The following is a 22094-nucleotide window of genomic DNA, read 5'->3' as shown; positions in this document are numbered from 1 at the left end:
TGATATTCGCCAAATTTCTTTCTTTTTGTATTTATGTTTTTCATCATACTTTTTTTTTTTAATATTTACCACATACAATTCAGTTTTACAGACCATAGGCGCAAACAAAATTGCCAAATTAAAAAGCAAATGTGTACGTGTATATTAAAAAAGACGATTTTAAATAAATTATTTGTAAATTATTTTGTTTTATAAGCACGTAGTATCATTAAAAGTTTCTACTTGACTTGATAAAACTTAAAAAACAAAAAATATTTTAAAAGTAATGGCTGTTTGTGTCGATCTAGTTTTAACTTTGCGGTGACCATTACTAATCCTTACAGCTTCATTTAAAATAAACCCGAGAACAAATTTTATTAATGTTGTGCCCTATCGAGGTTTTGATTTTCTTTTTTAAATTACCCGATTTACGAAAAAACTTACAGTAAATTGTTAATAAAAAAGCGGTATTCAAAAAAATCCTTCGATCAGGCACTAGTTTTTCTTGTTTTCAAAAACCTATAAAAATTTCATTGAAATCTACAGAGCAGATTTCGGTATGCAAGAGTCACCAGTTCAAAAATCATAATTCTGAAAAAACGCATTTGATGTTTTACACGGAAAGTTCTACACCGCCCGTTTTATTTTTAGGTAAAAACACGACTTCCTAACACAAATTTGTTTTCTTACTTTTCTATAGAGTATTTGTAGAATATCAGAAATCGGCAATTAACTATCAAACGGACACAACAGAAAAGCCGCCATTTAATTACTCTCATATAATCGGTATGGCAATGTTGGAAAATGGACGAGTGACATTGCAGCAAATATGTTCTTGGATAGAAACAAAATTTGCTTATTTTCGGGTTAGAAAAAAATGGAATGTGAGTAATATATACTCGTATGAATATATATATTCTCCTTCACATCTAAATTAATTATAATTATAAATTTATAAATACAATGCATTTCAGAATTCCATAAGGCATAATTTATCGCTACATCATTGTTTTCGTAAAGTAGACCGTACAAAATTTGAGAAAGGTAAAGGTGGTTATTGGGAACTGGGTGTTGATCCTCGTAAATGCGACAGGAAGCGTATAAGGAACAGAAAAAATGCACAGCATAAAATTAGACAAATGCATCATCAATATCAACATCAACCGCAAAAATTGCAAAAACATTCGTTAAGCAAAAATAAAAATAAAATTACACAGGAAACAAAACCTATGGTTGTGCTTAATCGACAAAGCCCGATAAACATATCATATAAAGAATTACAAAAACTACAAACTGGAAGCTATTATAGTGATTGTGCTCAACAACAAGTTAACGAAATACACACAGTTTGTCCAGGCAATTCTAGCAGCGCTCTTAAGGCCGATCACGCCACCGGTAGGCATTTGTTGCTTGACGAGCTCGACATTCAACAAAACATCGATGTTGTCAGCTGTTGCCAACAGTCACAACAGGAGCATAAAATATTTATTACAAGTACGGCGGAAGAATTCCCGGCAACAATTAATAATGATAATAGTCCCAAAACTATTGAATTACTACAGAATAGTAAGCTACAACAATATCAGCTCGGTACAATTATAATTAGTGCACCCACCGCAAAATACGGTAACATTTCCGATTTCGCTGCTTCAACGGGATCTATTAACTGTATCATTAATGGCGACTATATTGATGACAAAGCACATACATTACAGCAGAATTTCGTAAGTTATCACCACCGTTATTTTACATGCAGGTATTATTGTTGAATGGGGCGCCCAAATATATGGTACATGCTAATGAGTTTAAGCCTTTTAAGTTACGGCTTATTCGCTAACCTGAAAACGTGCATTAAAAAGTTTCATTTGCTCATATATTTATGTACGTTTAGAAAGCGTTTTTATTTGCTTTAACTGTATGTTTGTAACTTTTTTCACTGAAACGACAATCTTCTTCTTCTTTACTGGCGTAGACACCGCTTACGCGATTATAGCCGAGTCAACAACAGCGCGCCAGTCGTTTCTTCTCTTCGCTACGTGGCGCCAATTGGATATTCCAAGCGAAGCCAGGTCCTTCTCCACTTGGTCCTTCCAACGGAGTGGAGGTCTTCCTCTTCCTCTGCTTCCCCCGGCGGGTACAGCGTCGAATACTTTCAGAGCTGGAGTGTTTTCGTCCATTCGGACAACATGACCTAGCCAGCGTAGCCGCTGTCTTTTAATTCGCTGAACTATGTCAATGTCGCCGTATATCTCGTACAGCTCATCGTTCCATCGAATGCGATATTCGCCGTGGCCAACGCGCAAAGGACCATAAATCTTTCGCAGAACTTTTCTCTCGAAAACTCGCAACGTCGACTCATCCGCTGTTGACATCGTCCAAGCCTCTGCACCATATAGCAGGACGGGTATTATGAGTGACTTATAGAGTTTGGTTTTTGTTCGTCGAGAGAGGACTTTGCTTCTCAATTGCCTACTTAGTCCGAAGTAGCACCTGTTGGCAAGAGTTATCCTGCGTTGGATTTCAAAGCTGACATTGTTGGTGGTGTTTACGCTGGTTCCAAGATAGACGAAATTATCTACAACTTCAAAGTTATGACTGTCAACAGTGACGTGAGTGCCAAGTCGCGAGTGCGACGACTGTTTGTTTGATGACAGGAGATATTTCGTCTTGCCCTCGTTCACTGCCAGACCCATTTGCGTTGCTTCCTTGTTCAGTCTGGAGAAAGCAGAACTAACGGCGCGGGTGTTGAGACCGATAATATCAATATCATCGGCATACGCCAGCAGCTGTACACTCTTATAAAAGATTGTACCTGCTCGATTAAGTTCTGCAGCTCGAACTATTTTCTCCAGCAGCAGATTGAAGAAATCGCACGATAGGGAGTCGCCTTGTCTGAAACCTCGTTTGGTATCGAACGGCTCGGAGAGGTCCTTCCCGATCCTGACGGAGCTTTTGGTCCCGCTCAATGTCAGTTTACACAGCCGTATTAGTTTTGCGGGGATACCAAATTCAGACATTGCGGCATAAAGGCAGCTCCTTTTCGTACTGTCGAAAGCAGCTTTAAAATCGACGAAGAGGTGATGTGTGTCGATTCTCCTTTCACGGGTCTTTTCCAAGATTTGGCGCATGGTGAATATCTGGTCGGTTGTTGATTTACCAGGTCTGAAGCCACACTGATAAGGTCCAATCAGTTTGTTGACGGTGGGCTTTAATCTTTCACACAATACGCTCGATAGAACCTTATACGCGATATTAAGGAGGCTAATCCCACGGTAGTTGGCGCAGATTGTGGGGTCTCCTTTTTTATGGATTGGGCATAGCACACTTAAATTCCAATCGTTGGGCATGCTTTCGTCCGACCATATTTTACAAAGAAGCTGATGCATGCTCCTTATCAGTTCTTCGCCGCCGTGTTTGAATAGCTCGGCTGGCAATCCATCCGCCCCCGCCGCTTTGTTGTTCTTCAGGCGGGTAATTGCTATTCGAACTTCTTCTTGGTCGGGCAATGGAACGTCTTTTCCATCGTCATCGATTGGGGAATCGGGTTCGTCTTCTCCTGGCGTTGTGTGTTCACTGCCATTCAGCAGGCTGGAGAAGTGTTCCCTCCATAATTTAAGTATGCTCTGGGCATCGGTGACTAGATCACCTTGGGGGGTTCTACAGGAGTATGCTCCGGTCTTGAAACCTTCTGTAAGCCGCCGCATTTTTTCGTAGAATTTTCGAGCATTACCCCTCTCGGACAGCTTGTCAAGCTGCTCGTACTCACGCATTTCGGCCTCTTTCTTCTTCTGTCTGCAAATGCGTCTCGCTTCCCTCTTCAACTCTCGGTATCTATCCCAGCCCGCACGTGTTGTGGTCGATCGTAACGTTGCGAGGTAGGCAGCCTGTTTTCTCTCCGCTGCGACACGGCACTCTTCGTCGTACCAGCTGTTCTTTTTCACTTTCCGAAAACCAATGGTTTCGGTTGCAGCTGTACGTAAGGAGTTTGAAATGCCGTCCCACAGTTCCCTTATACCGAGTTGTTGACGAGTGCTCTCAGAGAGCAGGAGTGCAAGCCGAGTAGAGAATCGTTCGGCTGTCTGTTGTGATTGCAGCTTCTCGACGTCGAACCTTCCTTGTGTTTGTTGGCGTGCGTTTTTTGCTGCACAGAGGCGGGTGCGAATCTTAGCTGCAACAAGATAGTGGTCCGAGTCGATGTTAGGACCTCGGAGCGCACGCACATCTAAAACACTGGAGACGTGTCTTCCGTCTATCACAACATGATCGATCTGGTTGGTAGTTTTTCGATCCGGAGACAGCCAGGTAGCTTGATGAATCTTCTTATGCTGGAATCTAGTACTACAGATAACCATATTTCGGGCCCCGGCGAAGTCGATCAGCCTCAACCCATTTGGGGATGTTTCCTCGTGGAGGCTGAATTTACCGACCGTAGTGCCAAAGATACCTTCTTTGCCCACCCTGGCGTTGAAGTCGCCAAGCACGATTTTGACATCGTGGCGGGGGCAGCTCTCATAAGCGAGCTCCAAGCGCTCATAAAAGTCATCTTTGGTCACATCGTCCTTCTCTTCCGTCGGGGCGTGGGCGCAAATCAGCGATATGTTGAAGAACCTCGCTTTGATGCGGATTGTGGCTAGACGTTCATTCACCGGAGTGAATGATAGTACTCGGCGACGGAGTCTCTCTCCCACCACGAATCCAACACCAAACTTGCGCTCCTTTATATGGCCACTGTAGTAAATGCCACAGGGACCTACTCGTCTTTGTCCTTGTCCCGTCCATCGCATTTCTTGGACGGCGGTGATGTCAGCCTTTATTTTCACGAGGACATCAACCAGCTGGGCAGCGGCACCTTCCCAATTAAGGGACCGGACATTCCAGGTGCATGCCCTCAAATCATAGTCCTTATTTCGTTTGCCATGGTCGACAATACTACACGAATATATTGAGCGGCACTGTGACAAAGCTTCGGCTGCACTGACCTATAATACCCTTCAAGACGCATTTCCATATAGCAATGTATACCAAAATCTAAAAACGTAACCGATCAACGGTTTTCATCCAAAGGACAACATTTTTTTATTCTTTCTAACTGTTATTTGATATAATATAAATATCCTTCAATTAGGGTTGCTTAATAAGGAACAATTTGTTATGAAATCTTTATTATAATTTTGTAAGACAGATATCTGCTATAGGGATTCGATCTAAAAAATTTGTTCGAAGATTATAGCGTTGCCCTCTACAAAAATCTATGCCGAATTTCGTGAAGATATGTACGGTGGCTCAAACGCATAATCGGACAGTGGTTTTTTATATGAAAGTTTATTTTAATTGAAAGAAAAAAGCCAGAAAAAAGAACAACAATGATTCAATTTTTATGGTGAGTATTCTCCAATCTCTCATTTTTCATAATACAAAAAATAAACAACAAGAATAAATCATTTTTACAAAACAAATTTAACAAAAGCAAAATAAATCGGAATTCTTAGGCACAAACAAATAATCGGACACTAAACAATATTGTCATAATAGTGCAAAAGAAGCAACCAAAAAATGCTCAATATGAGGTTTAATATTTTGTGGGGTATCCTTTAGAGTCAATTACAGCTTGCAGTCTTCTGGGCATAGAATTGACCAAATTTTTACAAACTTCTGGCTCAATTGAATACCAAGCCTCCAAAAGTCCTTCTTTTAATTCATCTAGAGTTTTGAATTTGCTTTTGTACACTCTTCTGGCCAGCTCCTCCCAAAGATGTTCAATGACATTTAGGTCTAGACTTTGGGCAGGTGTTTGGAGCAGCTTGGGGCAGTTGTGGATCAACCACATCTGTACAACGTTCGATTTGTGCTTCGGATCATTATCTTGGTAAAATGCAAAGTTTTCCAAAATACCAAGCTTCTCCGCACTCTGCTTCAAATTTTCTTTCAAAATGTTGAGGTATCCAAATCTGTCCATTTTTCCATTCACGAAACACAAATTGCCTACACCAGCACTTGACATGCAGCCCCAAACCATAACTGAACCTCCTCCATGTTTAACTGTGCCCTTAGTATTTTTAATAGCAAATTCTTGATTTGGCTTTCGCCAAACATAAGACTTGCCGTCCGATCCGTGTAAATTAAATTTACTCTCATCTGTATAAAGAATCTATAAATTGTACAATATAATTTAGTTTTTGTAATTTTTAACTGTTTTCTATAACTTACCGTGTTCCAGAACTCAGGCGATTTAAGTAAATAGTCTTTAGCAAAAGCGATTCTTAGCTTCTTGTTCTTGTTGCTAAAGAACGGCTTATTCCGAGCGATTCTACCATGGAAATCATTTTTACGAAAAACATTACGTACCGTCTCATCACATACTGTAACTCCAGATCTTTCCTCCAACCCTATTTTCAACTCTTTAACGGGCTTAAAAGGATTTTTCTTAATTTCTATTAATATTTTGCGCTCTTCTCTTGCTGATATCTTTTTCCCTTGACCATGCCGTGACTTATATTCCAATCTAAATTCGTCCCTATACCTTTTAATTATATCGTGTACCGTAGATTTTCCTTTCCCGACTATTTCAGCAATTTCGCGTACCGACTTTCCCTCAAAATTTAATTTTATAATAAGTTGGCGTATTTCTAATCCTAAGTGTTTACCTACAGGTGCCATCACGTGCAAACTTCAACAAAAAATCTCACAATGTTCATCACGTCAAATATGATAACTGTTAACAATGCAACGGCATTTTTTTGTTTCTTCTTTTGCACTATTATGACAATATTGTTTAGCGTCCGATTATTTGTTTGTGCTTAAGAATTCTGATTTATTTTGCTTTTGTTAAATTTGTTTTGTATAAATGATTTATTCTTGTTATTTTTTTTGTATTATTAATAATGAGAGATTGGAGAATACTCACCATAAAAATTGAGTCATTGTTGTTCTTTTTTCTGGCTTTTTTCTTTCAATTAAAATAAACTTTCATATAAAAAACCACTGTCCGATTATGCGTTTGAGCCAAAAAAAAAAAAAAAAAAAAAAACAAAAAAAAAACATTTTCCATACAAGGACTAGAATTTTATGGAAAAAATTATTTCCGGTCGTCCAGATCGTATGCCAGCTATATGCTATAGTAGTTCGATATCGGCCGCCCCGACAAATGAGCATGTATAAAATATCAGATGGATATCGCAAAAACTGAGGGACTAGCTCGCGGACATTGCCTCATCATACTGATCTTTCATATATACTGTTACGAATTTACTGCTTGCTAATTTACTTTGTTAGGTTCGTATCTCTGGATTGACAAATAAAATCAACACTGTTTAATTTAATTCAACAACTCTTTATTTCACAACTCGTCTACACTATAGCAGTTTACTCTTAGCACTGATTGATTACGTTGGCGCTGCCACGGCTTATATAGCCACGCACTTCTCGCTGATGCCGATGTGTCCTTCTAGAATATCGCGTCTGGAAATTACCAGAACATACGGCTATACGGCGCCAGACGCAAGCAGACAGTCGCGGCGCCAGACTCAGCAATTGTTTAACTAGACAAGCAGACAGTGCGGCGCCAGATGTCTACAACAAGACAAATGCTATTCCATATACCTACAGCTATTGTTCATAATAAGGGATGCATATAGCAATACAAATAAAACTTAATACTACTTTTTGTAACACTGCCCTCCACTAAAGCCTAATCGTCCCGATTAGGCACAAATCCTCTTGAACCAAATGGGGCGAGCCTCTCCAAATGTACTACTTTCATTTTATATTGTGCTTTTCCATTTCTTTGTATGCGGTATACCACGTCATTAAGTCGTTTCATCACCATATAGGGTCCTTCCCAGGCTGTCTGCAGTTTCGGGGACAAGCCTTTCTTTCGAAGTGGGTTGTACAACAGGACCAGATCACCTTCTTCAAAACCTTTTGAATTTGCCGCTTGATCGAACCGGTCCTTCATCTTATTGCTCATCAGATGCGTATGCTGTCTTACCATTAGATGCAATTCATTCATTTCTTCCTTTAAGGCAGAACAATAATCTCCATCATTTCTTACAGCTGTAGGATTCGTTCCAAACTTAAGATCAGCAGGGAGTCGCAGATCAGATCCGAAAATAATCTTTGCTGGCGTGTAACCAGTTGTCTCGTGCTTCGCTGAACGATACGCCAGCAGGAACATCTGGATGCACTTGTCCCAATTCCGTTGATCTTTATCGACGATTTTCCGCAGATGTTCTTCAAGCGTTCGATTGAATCTCTCTACCATCCCATCTGATTGTGGGTGTAACGCTGTTGTCCGTGTCTTGTGGATGCCCAATAATGTACAGACTTCTTGGAAAATGGAAGATTCGAAATTCCTGCCTTGATCTGAGTGTAATTCGACGGGCACTCCGAACCTTGTTATCCAATTTTCTACAAACGCTTCGGCTACTGTCTTCGCTTCCTGGTTTGGTAAGGCATATACTTCTGGCCATTTACTGAAATAGTCCATGACAACCAGTAGATATTTGTTTCCGGCCGTACTGGTTGGGAACGGACCTGCAATATCCATTGCGACTCGTTCAAATGGTGATCCCACGTTGTACTGTTGTAGCCTACCGCGAATTTTGGCTTTAGGACCTTTAGCTGCCATGCACTCTACGCAATTACTTATCCATTCTGCTATGGAATCTCGACAACCGATCCAGTAGAACCGTTGTTTAATCTTCTCTATAGTTTTTGTTATTCCAAGGTGCCCTCCACTAGGTCCATTGTGATATTCTTTCAATACTTTTGGGATCATGGACTTCGGTACTATGATCAGCAGACGAGAATGTTTGCCATCTTCGCTTTCCCAGGTACGATGAAGGTATCCATTAACGAGGTTTATGCTGTTCCATTGGGCCCAATATGCTTTTGCAGTTGGACTCTCGCTACTTATTTGTTCCTTTGGTGGTCGTACCCCATTTTCTTTGGCTATTATCAGCTTTGCAAGATCAGGGTCCTCCAGCTGATTGATTCTGATGCGGTGAGGAGTCCAATCATCTTCAGGTTCTATATTCAGTAATCGCACGTCGATTATACCTTCTTTTCCTTCTGATTTGGAGCAATGTTTACATTCCAGTGGACAAGGGCGACGTGATAATGCATCCGCATTTTTGTGGTGAATCCCCTTTCGATGTTCTGTTGGTTGTTTCCGTTTTGATGGGTTTACCTTTATATTGCAATTTCGGGCAAAGTGACCCGCTTTTCCACAGTTGAAACATCTGCCTGTTGTATTTACTCGCTGTGCAGCAATTGTCTTCAGAGTCTTCAATATTTCTTCCATCGGCGCCGATTGTTCCATTTCAACCCCTTGTACTTTGTGTGCTGGTTTACTTAGTAGGGAAGCTGTTTCCTGTGTGAGGGCGTGCGAAACCGTTTCAGCAAACGTTCTTTTTGGCAATGCATATGTGGCGCATTTGGTGTCCACATCACGAATTCCATTTATGAAACATTGAATTTTTACCCTCTCAATGTAATCCACAGGTGCATCTGCATTTGCCAAATGAGCCAGTCGTTCGATTTCAGTTGCGAACTCTTGCAATGACTCGTTCATCTTCTGACCCCTATTTTGCAGTTCGATCTGGTATATTTGTTTCCGGTGCTCACTACCATATCGTCTTTCTATCGCACTCATCAATGCCTCATAGTTGTCCCGTTCACAGTCTGGAATAGTCTGAAGGATTTCTGCCGCAGGTCCTTTCAATGATACAAACAAGGACGCCACTTTGTCCGCTGCATTCCAGTTATTGGCCAATGCTGTCTTTTCAAACTGAAGTTTGAAAATTTGAAATGGAATACTTCCATCGAATGTGGGTGCCTTCAATCTTGGATTATTTGTTAATGGTGCAGGGCCATGCAGTTGCAGTTCTCGCATCCGATTACTCAAATGAAGAACTTCTGATTTCAAATTTTCTTTGTCATTTTTTAACGTGCTTAATTCGTCTTCCAATTTTGAAACTTTCTGTTGCACTTGTGTATTACTTTCTGTAATCTGTTGTACCAAACGCTTTTCTAACTGCGTATTATTTTCAGTCATTTGTTGTGTAAGGCGAGACTCTAACTGTGATGTATTTTCAGCTATTTGCGTCATTTGCTGTGCCAGACGATTTCCTGTTTGCACTGCATTTTCTGCATTTTCAGCTATTTGCGTCATTTGCTGTGCCAGACGATTTTCTGTTTGCATTGCATTTTCTGCTATTTGCTGTGCCAAACGATTTTCTGTTTGCACTGCATTTTCTGCTATTTGCTTAATAGCCACTAATAGCATGTTAGTGTCTACACTTGATGACGTTCGTTGTTCTTCTACTTTTTCTTCTACCTTTGTAGAAGTTTCTGGCCCAACAAATTCGAACTCGTCCACATTAATTCCATCCGCTTCCATTGCTTCACGTAATCGTGCCTGCAGATCCGCCTTTTGCCCGCTTATCGGAAAATTACGCTCCTCCAGTTCCTTTTTTAATTGCTGAATTCTCAATTTTCCGAATTTAACCATCTTGAATTTGGATTATTTGACAATCCCACTTCTGACACCAATTGTTACGAATTTACTGCTTGCTAGTTTACTTTGTTAGGTTCGTATCTCTGGATTGACAAATAAAATCAACACTGTTTAATTTAATTCAACAACTCTTTATTTCACAACTCGTCTACACTATAGCAGTTTACTCTTAGCACTGATTGATTACGTTGGCGCTGCCACGGCTTATATAGCCACGCACTTCTCGCTGATGCCGATGTGTCCTTCTAGAATATCGCGTCTGGAAATTACCAGAACATACGGCTATACGGCGCCAGACGCAAGCAGACAGTCGCGGCGCCAGACTCAGCAATTGTTTAACTAGACAAGCAGACAGTGCGGCGCCAGATGTCCACAACAAGACAAATGCTATTCCATATACCTACAGCTATTGTTCATAATAAGGGATGCATATAGCAATACAAATAAAACTTAATACTACTTTTTGTAACAATACTATAAGTATATTTACAGTGTCCGACGTTTCCTTTTGGGTGTTACAAACTTCGTGGCAAACATAAGTTCAGGGTATAAAGATAATTATATTAAAAAAACTAGACGTGGTAAAAATAATCGATATATCAAAATCTTGAAATTTAGACCATACCTTTTTGAAGCAGGATTTCATTGCAAACCAAAGTAATTTACAATAAATATGTGACTTCTCTTGTACATAAATTTACTCAATATATTTGCTAAAGCATAATTCTTGGCTTAAATATTTACAGTTGGTTATGTTGTACGAGGATCCTTTTGGAGAGAAAAAAGGTTGAATGGTTCAAGAAAGGTTCTATGTATGTGGATCACACTTGAACTGTTACGAACAATCCTTTGTGAAGCTAGAAAACTTCTATAGTTGGATATTAAGCCTCAAACTTGACTGAAATCTGTTTAGATGTTTTATTTATATTTCTTCTAATTTACATAAATGTGTAAAGGTGAGAGATACAAGATATAGAATATATTTTATTATAGGCAGTATGTTGAAGAAGGAAGAGTTCTGCAAAGGAACTTCTACAAAAAATGTTAGAAAAATGTTTTTCCGCGTGGATCCGTATATACAGAAAAAAATTAAGTGATATAGTTAATGCGGCTCGTAGTAAAGTCACAAACTTATTCGCGAGTGTATCCTTTTTCATCCCAGACTAAATTATGGTTCTGGTTTCATAGATTATGCTGTTTTTTACAACATAAACGATTCCATGTAATCAAATACCACCAAAAGTAATGGATTTTGTTTATTTTTATATAGTTATATAGCACTAAATCTAAGATGAGATATTTATCTTTCGGCAGATCTGCATAAAAGGCGACGATATACAAACCACATGCGAGAATGTAACCTCATATGCGGATAAAGATGTATTATCTGAAAAATCTTCAAAACCTAAATCGAATTGTAAGTGGAATGCAGACAATCCTCACACCAATACAACAGCTACATTTACACCATTTATTCCATATTCTGCATCTACGAGCAAATATGTTCCATCAGTCTTTATTAACAGCGTCGAGCAAGAAAATCACGTTTTAATTTCCCACTCAATAATGCCAAACGTTGTCGTTGAGCAACTGTTGCAGCCCTCTGGATTACAATACGCACTTACTCCCTCTATGGCTACAACAGAAGCGACTATAGTAACGCCACAAGTTACTACTAATGGGATGAACAATATAAATTCAGAGCAAAATAATCAACAATTACTAGCGATTGACAGTATACGTCCATACATTGACGGCATAGAAGAGGCATTTCAATATCTACGCAGCATGGATAACAATCGGGAAGATCTGTTAGATAATTTCTTAGATATCTCTGTGAGTGACTACTAAACTCAATTACTCGATTAAAATTTCATAGATTCGATTAAATATTCATAGATAATTATTTCCAAATAACTACATAAGTTGGTAACTATGGATACCAATGTTAATACAATTGCTTTATAATTGACTCCAAAATAATAAAACCACAAATAAATATCTACATATAATATAATGTTATTGACGTATAATCAGAATTCTTGTGTTGATTAACTCTTTTTATATGTTAATACTATAAATATGCAATATCTATCGAAAAGGACCGTAGCACTGTGGCCAATTTGGCTTCGCTAGCGGCATTTAATTAAAATTTTCAAATTTGAAAAACCGTTAATTTTTTTTAACAATCGATAACAAATACATTCACTAGATTTGTATCGATTTTTTAAAGCTCAGCTTACAGCTGATGAACAGCTGTGAGCTGTCAAAGGCAGCATATGTTTCTGCAAGTGTTGTGCAAAATATTTCCGCCTTTTTGATCATCGTTTTGCTATTCGTGTTAAACTTGCAAATTTTATTATTTTCATTAAAAGTTTTGTTATATACTAACGCCAAGGTATGTATTATATAAAAAAACTGTGGTTGTAATCTGTGTATAGTTATGGTATTTATAAAACGTAATCGTGTTTAAGTGTATTAGCAACTCGCCAATTGTAACGTACACCTGCCTTTCGTGGAGTAGAACTTTCAAAATTCACCTAGATCCAGTGTAGTTTTAAATTTTCCTATATGTGTAAGCCATTGTGTGTCCAAAATGTTCAAAATGAACTGCGAGTACCTGCGAGCCTTCAATTTATTGTACTTTTTAGGCAAAATGTCTTTGTAAAAACGCACCCTTTTTTTAATATGGCATGAAGAAACGATCCCCACCAAGAAGTTTCTCGCCGTGGAAAATTATGTTTTTGGTACCGTTTTGAGTAAAATTACCTATACTCAGAAGAAGCAGTGCGGAAATGGAAAGAAACTGCGAAATTTTGCTAGTTGGCTTATCCAAAAGTGGAAGGCCTGTGGCAGAAGTAAGGTGTTTTTCGAAAAAATTGACCAAGAATGGCTAGATACACCTTTGGTATTGTAGGGAAAAAAAGCAAATAAAAATATTGGACGACCGGAAAAAGAGCTTTCCGAGTGCTGCAGAAAAACGCAAGTCAATAAGATGTCAGAGCTTACAGAGGAAGTGTCATGTGAAGGATTGTTGGTAGCTGCAAGCTGCAATTTATATAAAGCTGGAAAGCGCAGTGCTTCCAAAGTTGTAGAAATGGTAAATGGCGATGATGAGTTTAGCGGAAAAGTAATAAAGGGTGATTTTTTAAGAGCTTGATAACTTTTTAAAAAAAAAAAACGCATAAAATTTGCAAAATCTCATCGGTTCTTTATTTGAAACGTTAGATTGGTTCATGACATTTACTTTTTGAAGATAATTTCATTTAAATGTTGACCGCGGCTGCGTCTTAGGTGGTCCATTCGGAAAGTCCAATTTTGGGCAACTTTTTCGAGCATTTCGGCCGGAATAGCCCGAATTTCTTCGGAAATGTTGTCTTCCAAAGCTGGAATAGTTGCTGGCTTATTTCTGTAGACTTTAGACTTGACGTAGCCCCACAAAAAATAGTCTAAAGGCGTTAAATCGCATGATCTTGGTGGCCAACTTACGGGTCCATTTCTTGAGATGAATTGTTGTCCGAAGTTTTCCCTCAAAATGGCCATAGAATCGCGAGCTGTGTGGCATGTAGCGCCATCTTGTTGAAACCACATGTCAACCAAGTTCAGTTCTTCCATTTTTGGCAACAAAAAGTTTGTTAGCATCGAACGATAGCGATCGCCATTCACCGTAACGTTGCGTCCAACAGCATCTTTGAAAAAATACGGTCCAATGATTCCACCAGCGTACAAACCACACCAAACAGTGCATTTTTCGGGATGCATGGGCAGTTCTTGAACGGCTTCTGGTTGCTCTTCACCCCAAATGCGGCAATTTTGCTTATTTACGTAGCCATTCAACCAGAAATGAGCCTCATCGCTGAACAAAATTTGTCGATAAAAAAGCATTTCGAACCGAACACTGATTTTGGTAATAAAATTCAATGATTTGCAAGCGTTGCTCGTTAGTAAGTCTATTCATGATGAAATGTCAAAGCATACTGAGCATCTTTCTCTTTGACACCATGTCTGAAATCCCACGTGATCTGTCAAATACTAATGCATGAAAATCCTAACCTCAAAAAAATCACCCGTTACAAAATATAAACAAACCAAAGCCCCTTCCATCCAAATTTTCGGTCGATAAAGCGCTTGCGCTATTTGTAGATCTTGGACATACCAGATACAATTAGAACTTGAACAAGAAAGCAGCAAATAACCAAAACGCCGATATACTCGTATAGCCATGCTACGAAAAATTACGCTTCGCCAAAAAAAAGTGCTATCCTAGTGACATTACAGTCATTGATTATTATGCTGAAGTGCCACTACAAAGTCTTGTGGACCATACTATAAACAGGATCATGGAAGCACACCTTGAAAGTTTTGAAATCCCATCTACAAGTAATAATAACACCCATTTAACTGCTGTCTACAAATGGGGTTGTGATGGCAGCAGCGGCCATTCCACATACATATAGGCAAAAATTTAACGACTGCGAAGGAAACATGAGAGACCAATATTTATTTTCAATTTGTATTGTACCACTGCAAGTGCAGAACGGACCGACAGTTTTATGGAAAAACAATCGACCTTCTTCTACACGATACTGTATTAAGAGCCAAATATTAAATATTGTACCAACATATGTAAACTCATTGATTATTGATCACCAATTTCACATGACCATGCTTGATGGTAAAACTTTCAGCGTCATTTCAGAATTTGGGGAAGCAGCTTTCCAATTAAAGTGAACCTCTTTCAATATGGGCTATCCAGTCTCCACGCCTGGATAAGGTTTTTTGAATGTATTTTGCATATATCCTATAGAATACCAATAAAAAAGTGGCAAACTCGTGGTGCTGACAAGGATATTGTTGGACAAATAAAACAAATATACAGCAGAAGCTACGAGAAGAAATGCATTTGTTGGTCGACCAATGGCTGTTACTGGAAATACCAACAACGGAAACACGGCAAGAAGGTTCTTTCAACAACCAAATTTAGCCGCTCGTATAACTGGAGTGAACGAAAATTTAATATATCGATTTAGCGTCGTCTTACGAGCACTTGCATGTGGATACGATATAAACACGGAGGCATTCAAACTTTACGCAATGGAAACTGCCGAAATTTTTGTTAGTTTATACCCTTGGTTTTACGTACCCTCGTCTGTTCACAGAATTTTAATTCATGGAGCAGACATAACCAATCATTTTTCGCTTCCAATTGGTATGATGTCCGAGAAAGCGCTTGAAGCCAGAAATAAAGATTATCGGAACATCCGTGAAAATAATACCAGAAAAAATTGCAGAAAAAACACAATGGAAGATATAATTAACGCTCTTTTTGTTTCTTCCGATCCCTTAATATCTTCATTGTCCAACGGCTCATCAATTTCCTATTCCAGAAATATAAGCTTCGATAAGGAAGTTAAAAGCTTGCTTATAATGCATCATTTTGAAGATGATTTCTCTGAGTCTGATACTGAAGAATCTGATTAATATTTCTTTTATAATATGGTTTATCTTTGAGTTGACAATTTTTTTCTTATTTTATATATGCATATATGGCGTAAAATGTTTATTGAATTAAAAACAAAATAAAAAATTAAAAATTGAAAAAAAATTAAAATTAAAAACTAAAAAAAAAAAATTAATTTTTTTTCCAAAAAATGTTTGATTTTTTTCTGAATTGAGAAAAAAAAAATTGAAGATATCTTCTTCACTTTGGAAGCTATGAATAAAATGCCGCCAGCGAAGCCAAATTGGCCACTGTGCGTAGTTATGGTGCAGCAGAACATAAAAAGTAGGGACGAAATTATTCAAATTATCATAATGGGACCGACGTCTGAGCCGATTTCATTAATTTTTGGCGCTAAACCACTTTGTCGTAATGAACGAATGAATCGTGCTACAAAAACAAACCGTAATACATTTTTTTATCAATTTTTTTATTATTATTTTTTGTGCATATAGCAAATTTTATTTAATTTTACACAATTCTTCTTCTTCTTAGTTGGAGAAGACACCACTTACGCGATTATAGCCGAGTTAACAACAGCGCGCCAGTCGTTTCTTCTTTTCGCTACGTGGCGCCAATTGGATATTTCAAGCGTAGTCAGGTCCATCGGCATACGCCAGCAGCTGTACACTCTTATAAAAGATTGTACCTGCTCGATTAAGTTCTGCAGCTCGAATTATTTTCTCCAGCAGCAGATTGAAGAAGTCGCACGATAAGGTGCCACGCATATGCGACACTTAATTAGAAAATTATTCATTGCGGCCTGAAGGGTTGAAGTCTGATTGCCTCAATTATCGATTTAATGGACTGTTTCAATTCAGTTAGGTTCCTGGGATTTATTTTGTATATCACTTGCTTGATATAGCCCCATAAAAAAGTCTGCCCCAGTCAGGTCAGGTGACCTTGGGGGGCCAGCGGAAAGTGGAGTTTCTAGATATTAATTTGTTTTAAAATTTTCGTTGGAGTTCCAACCTGATTCATTATTATGTTATTGTCTTTTTCGGTCATTTTAATCATTTTTTGGAAAAATTAAGCCGGAGCACATGGGGCCTGGCCAATAAAGTGTATTTGCAAAACATACAACTAGTGTAATTATTGCCGCGTCCAACGACCGGCTCATACACATCATATAGTGATTACAGCATACTTCATTTAATGGCGCCCAACGTGGGGCACGAAGATGAAAATTAGCGATCAACAATCAACAACCCAGCCACGGAGCAACGGAGTTACCATATTTATTGAAAAATCATGTAAGTGAATGGCACAGCCAATCGTCATCATTTGTGAAATTAATAAAGCAGCATTATATAAAGAGTGAAGTGATCTTTTTTTTATTTTTTATTGTTTTGGTGGCCGTTAACGATTGTGCCGCGTTTGAGTGAAAAAATATTTTTGTGTGTTAGTTTGTTCAGGGTCTAATGAGCCACCCCCTCACGATAAAGAGCTTTACGATAACTCAGTGCAGGAATTGATAAACCATACTAGCAGGTTACGTGTGGCAGAGGTAGTGGAAACAGAAACTGGTATGGACGCAAGACAGGTACAAGTGATGTTAGAAGCCGCATTGGCGGCACAGGCCGCTCAATGGAGAGTGCCGCGTTTGAGTGAAAAAATATTTTTGTGTGTTAGTTTGTTCTGGGTCTAATGAGCCACCCCCTCACGATAAAGAGCTTTACGATAACTCAGTGCAGGAATTGATAAACCATACTAGCAGGTTACGTGTGGCAGAGGTAGTGGAAACAGAAACTGGTATGGACGCAAGACAGGTACAAGTGATGTTAGAAGCCGCACAGGCCGCTCAATGGAGAGAGGTTATTGATGAAAAAATTAGTGAAGTTAGGAATGAGATGAGTGCATTGAGGGTCACGACCCCTGAAGTAGAAAGCTACCAGAAAATTGCGATAGTGCAGGGAAAATCGTGTAGTCAGACGTTAGACCTCGTCAAGTCATTGCCAGAGTTTGATGGTAAACAAGAGGAATATATTTCGTGGAGGCAGGCAGCGATGGCCGCCTACGAATTATTCGAAACTTACGAAGGCAGCGTAAAGCATTACGAGGCAATAGGTATTATTCGAAATAAGATTAGGGGTTCAAGGATGGCAGAATTGTAGAATAATTTTCAAATATACGGTTTTTATGGAATCAGTCTCATTACTTAATTGTCATACCTCGTATATGTGTATTGAGCAATGGCAACATTGTTCAAATATAACCAAGCGCTATTAAAACAAACATCAAATCAAAAATTTATTTGAAAAAAGCTGACACCGCAGCCATTGTCCTTCGTGAAATTATGTGTTTTGAAATTAAAACAAAGATGAATGCAACATTTCATTTTTTTTAACGTAATGCAGCTTGATAAAAAGATGGTTTTCCAACTCATCACCACGCCACGAATATCTGGCCGTGTGAAAAACATAGCATTTCCAAATTTATGCCACACACTATGCGACTATCCTTGTGTTCTGTTGATTGTCATCTCAAATGCAATTTTCACTGGAAATACCGGAATACATTGAAACTGAAATGGTAAATCGTTATAACTCCAAAGAATTCGTAGAATCAAGCATTCTGCCCCCTTGTATTCGATAGCTGCGTCACAATCAGTCGGGCTCCATTACACAGTTTCGGCGCATGAAGATTGCGAAACATAATAACGACAGATCCTACTTTGAGACGCAAATGATGGGGGGGCATACCAAGCCTCTCCAAAGAATTTAGAAATTCCACTGGATAATTCACGGCATCGTCTCCATTGTCAAGACGATCGATCGATTTGTATGAGCGTAAGTCTCCTGGAATTTGACTTTGAATCTTCCAGTTTAAGTCAACAACATCGGTATTTTTGGCAGCTAACATTGCGTGTGCACTTAAGGAATCGTAGTTACGATAATTTGTCCAATGTCCGAACATTCGTGATGAGTTCATTTTGCGTTAATTGATAAACGGCAGATGGAATTGATATCAAACCACCGGAAGTATCAACCGGAATTGACCTATTTCCAATTCTTAGCGAATACGATAAAAAATGTCTTTATTAACAGCGTCGAGCAAGAAAATCACGTTTTAATTTCCCTCTCAATAATGCCAAACGTTGTCGTTGAGCAACTGTTGCAGCCCTCTGGATTACAATACGCACTTACTCCCTCTATGGCAGTGGTCGGCATGAGAGGATCTGTCACTGTGCTGGTGAGCACGAAAAAAAAGTAGCCCAGTGAGAAATTGGAATTAAAATTAAGCAATTTTAATTATTAATTAATACTATAATGAAAATTAACAAATTGTCTTTTGAGGATATATTCCCTATTATCTTTAAAAGACTTGGAACATAAAAGGCATTGCATGGCATCAAAGGCATTTAGAACCATAGAATATTTCTCGCAGGGCATATTTCGTTTTGCGCTATAGTCTTGCGTGATGTTAATTCGTTGATGGCTCGACAACGACTGAACGATAGAGCGTAAGCGTACGTGTGAAGTTAGTTTGCAAAATTTTGCTATGAAATGCCGACCACTGCTCTATGGCTACAACAGAAGCGACTATAGTAACGCCACAAGTTACTACTAATGGAATGAACAATATAAATTTAGAGCAAAATAATCAACAATTACTAGCGATTGACAGTATACGTCCATACATTGACGGCATAGAAGAGGCATTTCAATATCTACGCAGCATGGATAACAATCGGGAAGATCTGTTAGATAATTTCTTAGATATCTCTGTGAGTGACTACTAAACTCAATTACTCGATTAAAATTTCATAGATTCGATTAAATATTCATAGATAATTATTTCCAAATAACTACATAAGTTGGTAACTATGGATACCAATGTTAATACAATTGCTTTATAATTGACTCCAAAATAATAAAACCACAAATAAATATCTACATATAATAACGGGTGATTTTTTTGAGGTTAGGATTTTCATGCATTAGTATTTGACAGATCACGTGGGATTTCAGACATGGTGTCAAAGAGAAAGATGCTCAGTATGCTTTGACATTTCATCATGAATAGACTTACTAACGAGCAACGCTTGCAAATCATTGAATTTTATTACCAAAATCAGTGTTCGGTTCGAAATGTGTTTATCGACAAATTTTGTTCAGCGATGAGGCTCATTTCTGGTTGAATGGCTACGTAAATAAGCAAAATTGCCGCATTTGGGGTGAAGAGCAACCAGAAGCCGTTCAAGAACTGCCCATGCATCCCGAAAAATGCACTGTTTGGTGTGGTTTGTACGCTGGTGGAATCATTGGACCGTATTTTTTCAAAGATGCTGTTGGACGCAACGTTACGGTGAATGGCGATCGCTATCGTTCGATGCTAACAAACTTTTTGTTGCCAAAAATGGAAGAACTGAACTTGGTTGACATGTGGTTTCAACAAGATGGCGCTACATGCCACACAGCTCGCGATTCTATGGCCATTTTGAGGGAAAACTTCGGACAACAATTCATCTCAAGAAATGGACCCGTAAGTTGGCCACCAAGATCATGCGATTTAACGCCTTTAGACTATTTTTTGTGGGGCTACGTCAAGTCTAAAGTCTACAGAAATAAGCCAGCAACTATTCCAGCTTTGGAAGACAACATTTCCGAAGAAATTCGGGCTATTCCGGCCGAAATGCTCGAAAAAGTTGCCCAAAATTGAACTTTCCGAATGGACCACCTAAGACGCAGCCGCGGTCAACATTTAAATGAAATTATCTTCAAAAAGTAAATGTCATGAACCAATCTAACGTTTCAAATAAAGAACCGATGAGATTTTGCAAATTTTATGCGTTTTTTTTTAAAAAAAAGTTATCAAGCTCTTAAAAAATCACCCTTTATAATGTTATTGACGTATAATCAGAATTCTTGTGTTGATTAACTCTTTTTATATGTTAATACTATAAATATGCAATATCTATCGAAAAGGACCGTAGCACTGTGGCCAATTTGGCTTCGCTAGCGGCATTTAATTAAAATTTTCAAATTTGAAAAACCGTTAATTTTTTTTAACAATCGATAACAAATACATTCACTAGATTTGTATCGATTTTTTAAAGCTCAGCTTACAGCTGATGAACAGCTGTGAGCTGTCAAAGGCAGCATATGTTTCTGCAAGTGTTGTGCAAAATATTTCCGCCTTTTTGATCATCGTTTTGCTATTCGTGTTAAACTTGCAAATTTTATTATTTTCATTAAAAGTTTTGTTATATACTAACGCCAAGGTATGTATTATATAAAAAAACTGTGGTTGTAATCTGTGTATAGTTATGGTATTTATAAAACGTAATCGTGTTTAAGTGTATTAGCAACTCGCCCATTGTAACGTACACCTGCCTTTCGTGGAGTAGAACTTTCAAAATTCACCTAGATCCAGTGTAGTTTTAAATTTTCCTATATGTGTAAGCCATTGTGTGTCCAAAATGTTCAAAATGAACTGCGAGTACCTGCGAGCCTTCAATTTATTGTACTTTTTAGGCAAAATGTCTTTGTAAAAACGCACCCTTTTTTTAATATGGCATGAAGAAACGATCCCCACCAAGAAGTTTCTCGCCGTGGAAAATTATGTTTTTGGTACCGTTTTGAGTAAAATTACCTATACTCAGAAGAAGCAGTGCGGAAATGGAAAGAAACTGCGAAATTTTGCTAGTTGGCTTATCCAAAAGTGGAAGGCCTGTGGCAGAAGTAAGGTGTTTTTCGAAAAAATTTACCAAGAATGGCTAGATACACCTTTGGTATTGTAGGGAAAAAAAGCAAATAAAAACATTGGACGACCGGAAAAAGAGCTTTCCGAGTGCTGCAGAAAAACGCAAGTCAATAAGATGTCAGAGCTTACAGAGGAAGTGTCATGTGAAGGATTGTTGGTAGCTGCAAGCTGCAATTTATATAAAGCTGGAAAGCGCAGTGCTTCCAAAGTTGTAGAAATGGTAAATGGCGATGATGAGTTTAGCGGAAAAGTAATACAAAATATAAACAAACCAAAGCCCCTTCCATCCAAATTTTCGGTCGATAAAGCGCTTGCGCTATTTGTAGATCTTGGACATACCAGATACAATTGGAACTTGAACAAGAAAGCAGCAAATAACCAAAACGCCGATAT

The 22094-nt window shown here is 38.5% G+C and overlaps 1 protein-coding gene across 4 annotated transcripts in view; it reads left to right on the top strand.

The window, feature by feature from the left end:
- The window catches only part of LOC105222527 (uncharacterized), a 32447-nt gene extending 19913 nt beyond the window's left edge, over positions 1-12534 (top strand). For all 4 annotated transcript variants that reach the window (XM_049460433.1, XM_049460435.1, XM_049460434.1 and 1 more), the window contains 3 exons: positions 680-863; positions 954-1703; positions 11810-12534. In XM_049460433.1, coding sequence (XP_049316390.1) covers positions 680-863; positions 954-1703; positions 11810-12346 — 1471 coding nt within the window. In that variant the 3' untranslated portion in view covers positions 12347-12534. The remainder of the gene's footprint in view (positions 1-679; positions 864-953; positions 1704-11809) is intronic.
- Positions 12535-22094: the final 9560 nt, after the last annotated feature.

This window comes from Bactrocera dorsalis, chromosome 6 (genome assembly GCF_023373825.1).
Source record: "Bactrocera dorsalis isolate Fly_Bdor chromosome 6, ASM2337382v1, whole genome shotgun sequence".
In the NCBI taxonomy this organism is placed as follows: Eukaryota; Metazoa; Arthropoda; class Insecta; order Diptera; family Tephritidae; genus Bactrocera; species Bactrocera dorsalis.
The sequence above is the reverse complement of the archived record's forward strand: the minus strand, read 5'-3'. Positions and strand labels throughout refer to the sequence as shown.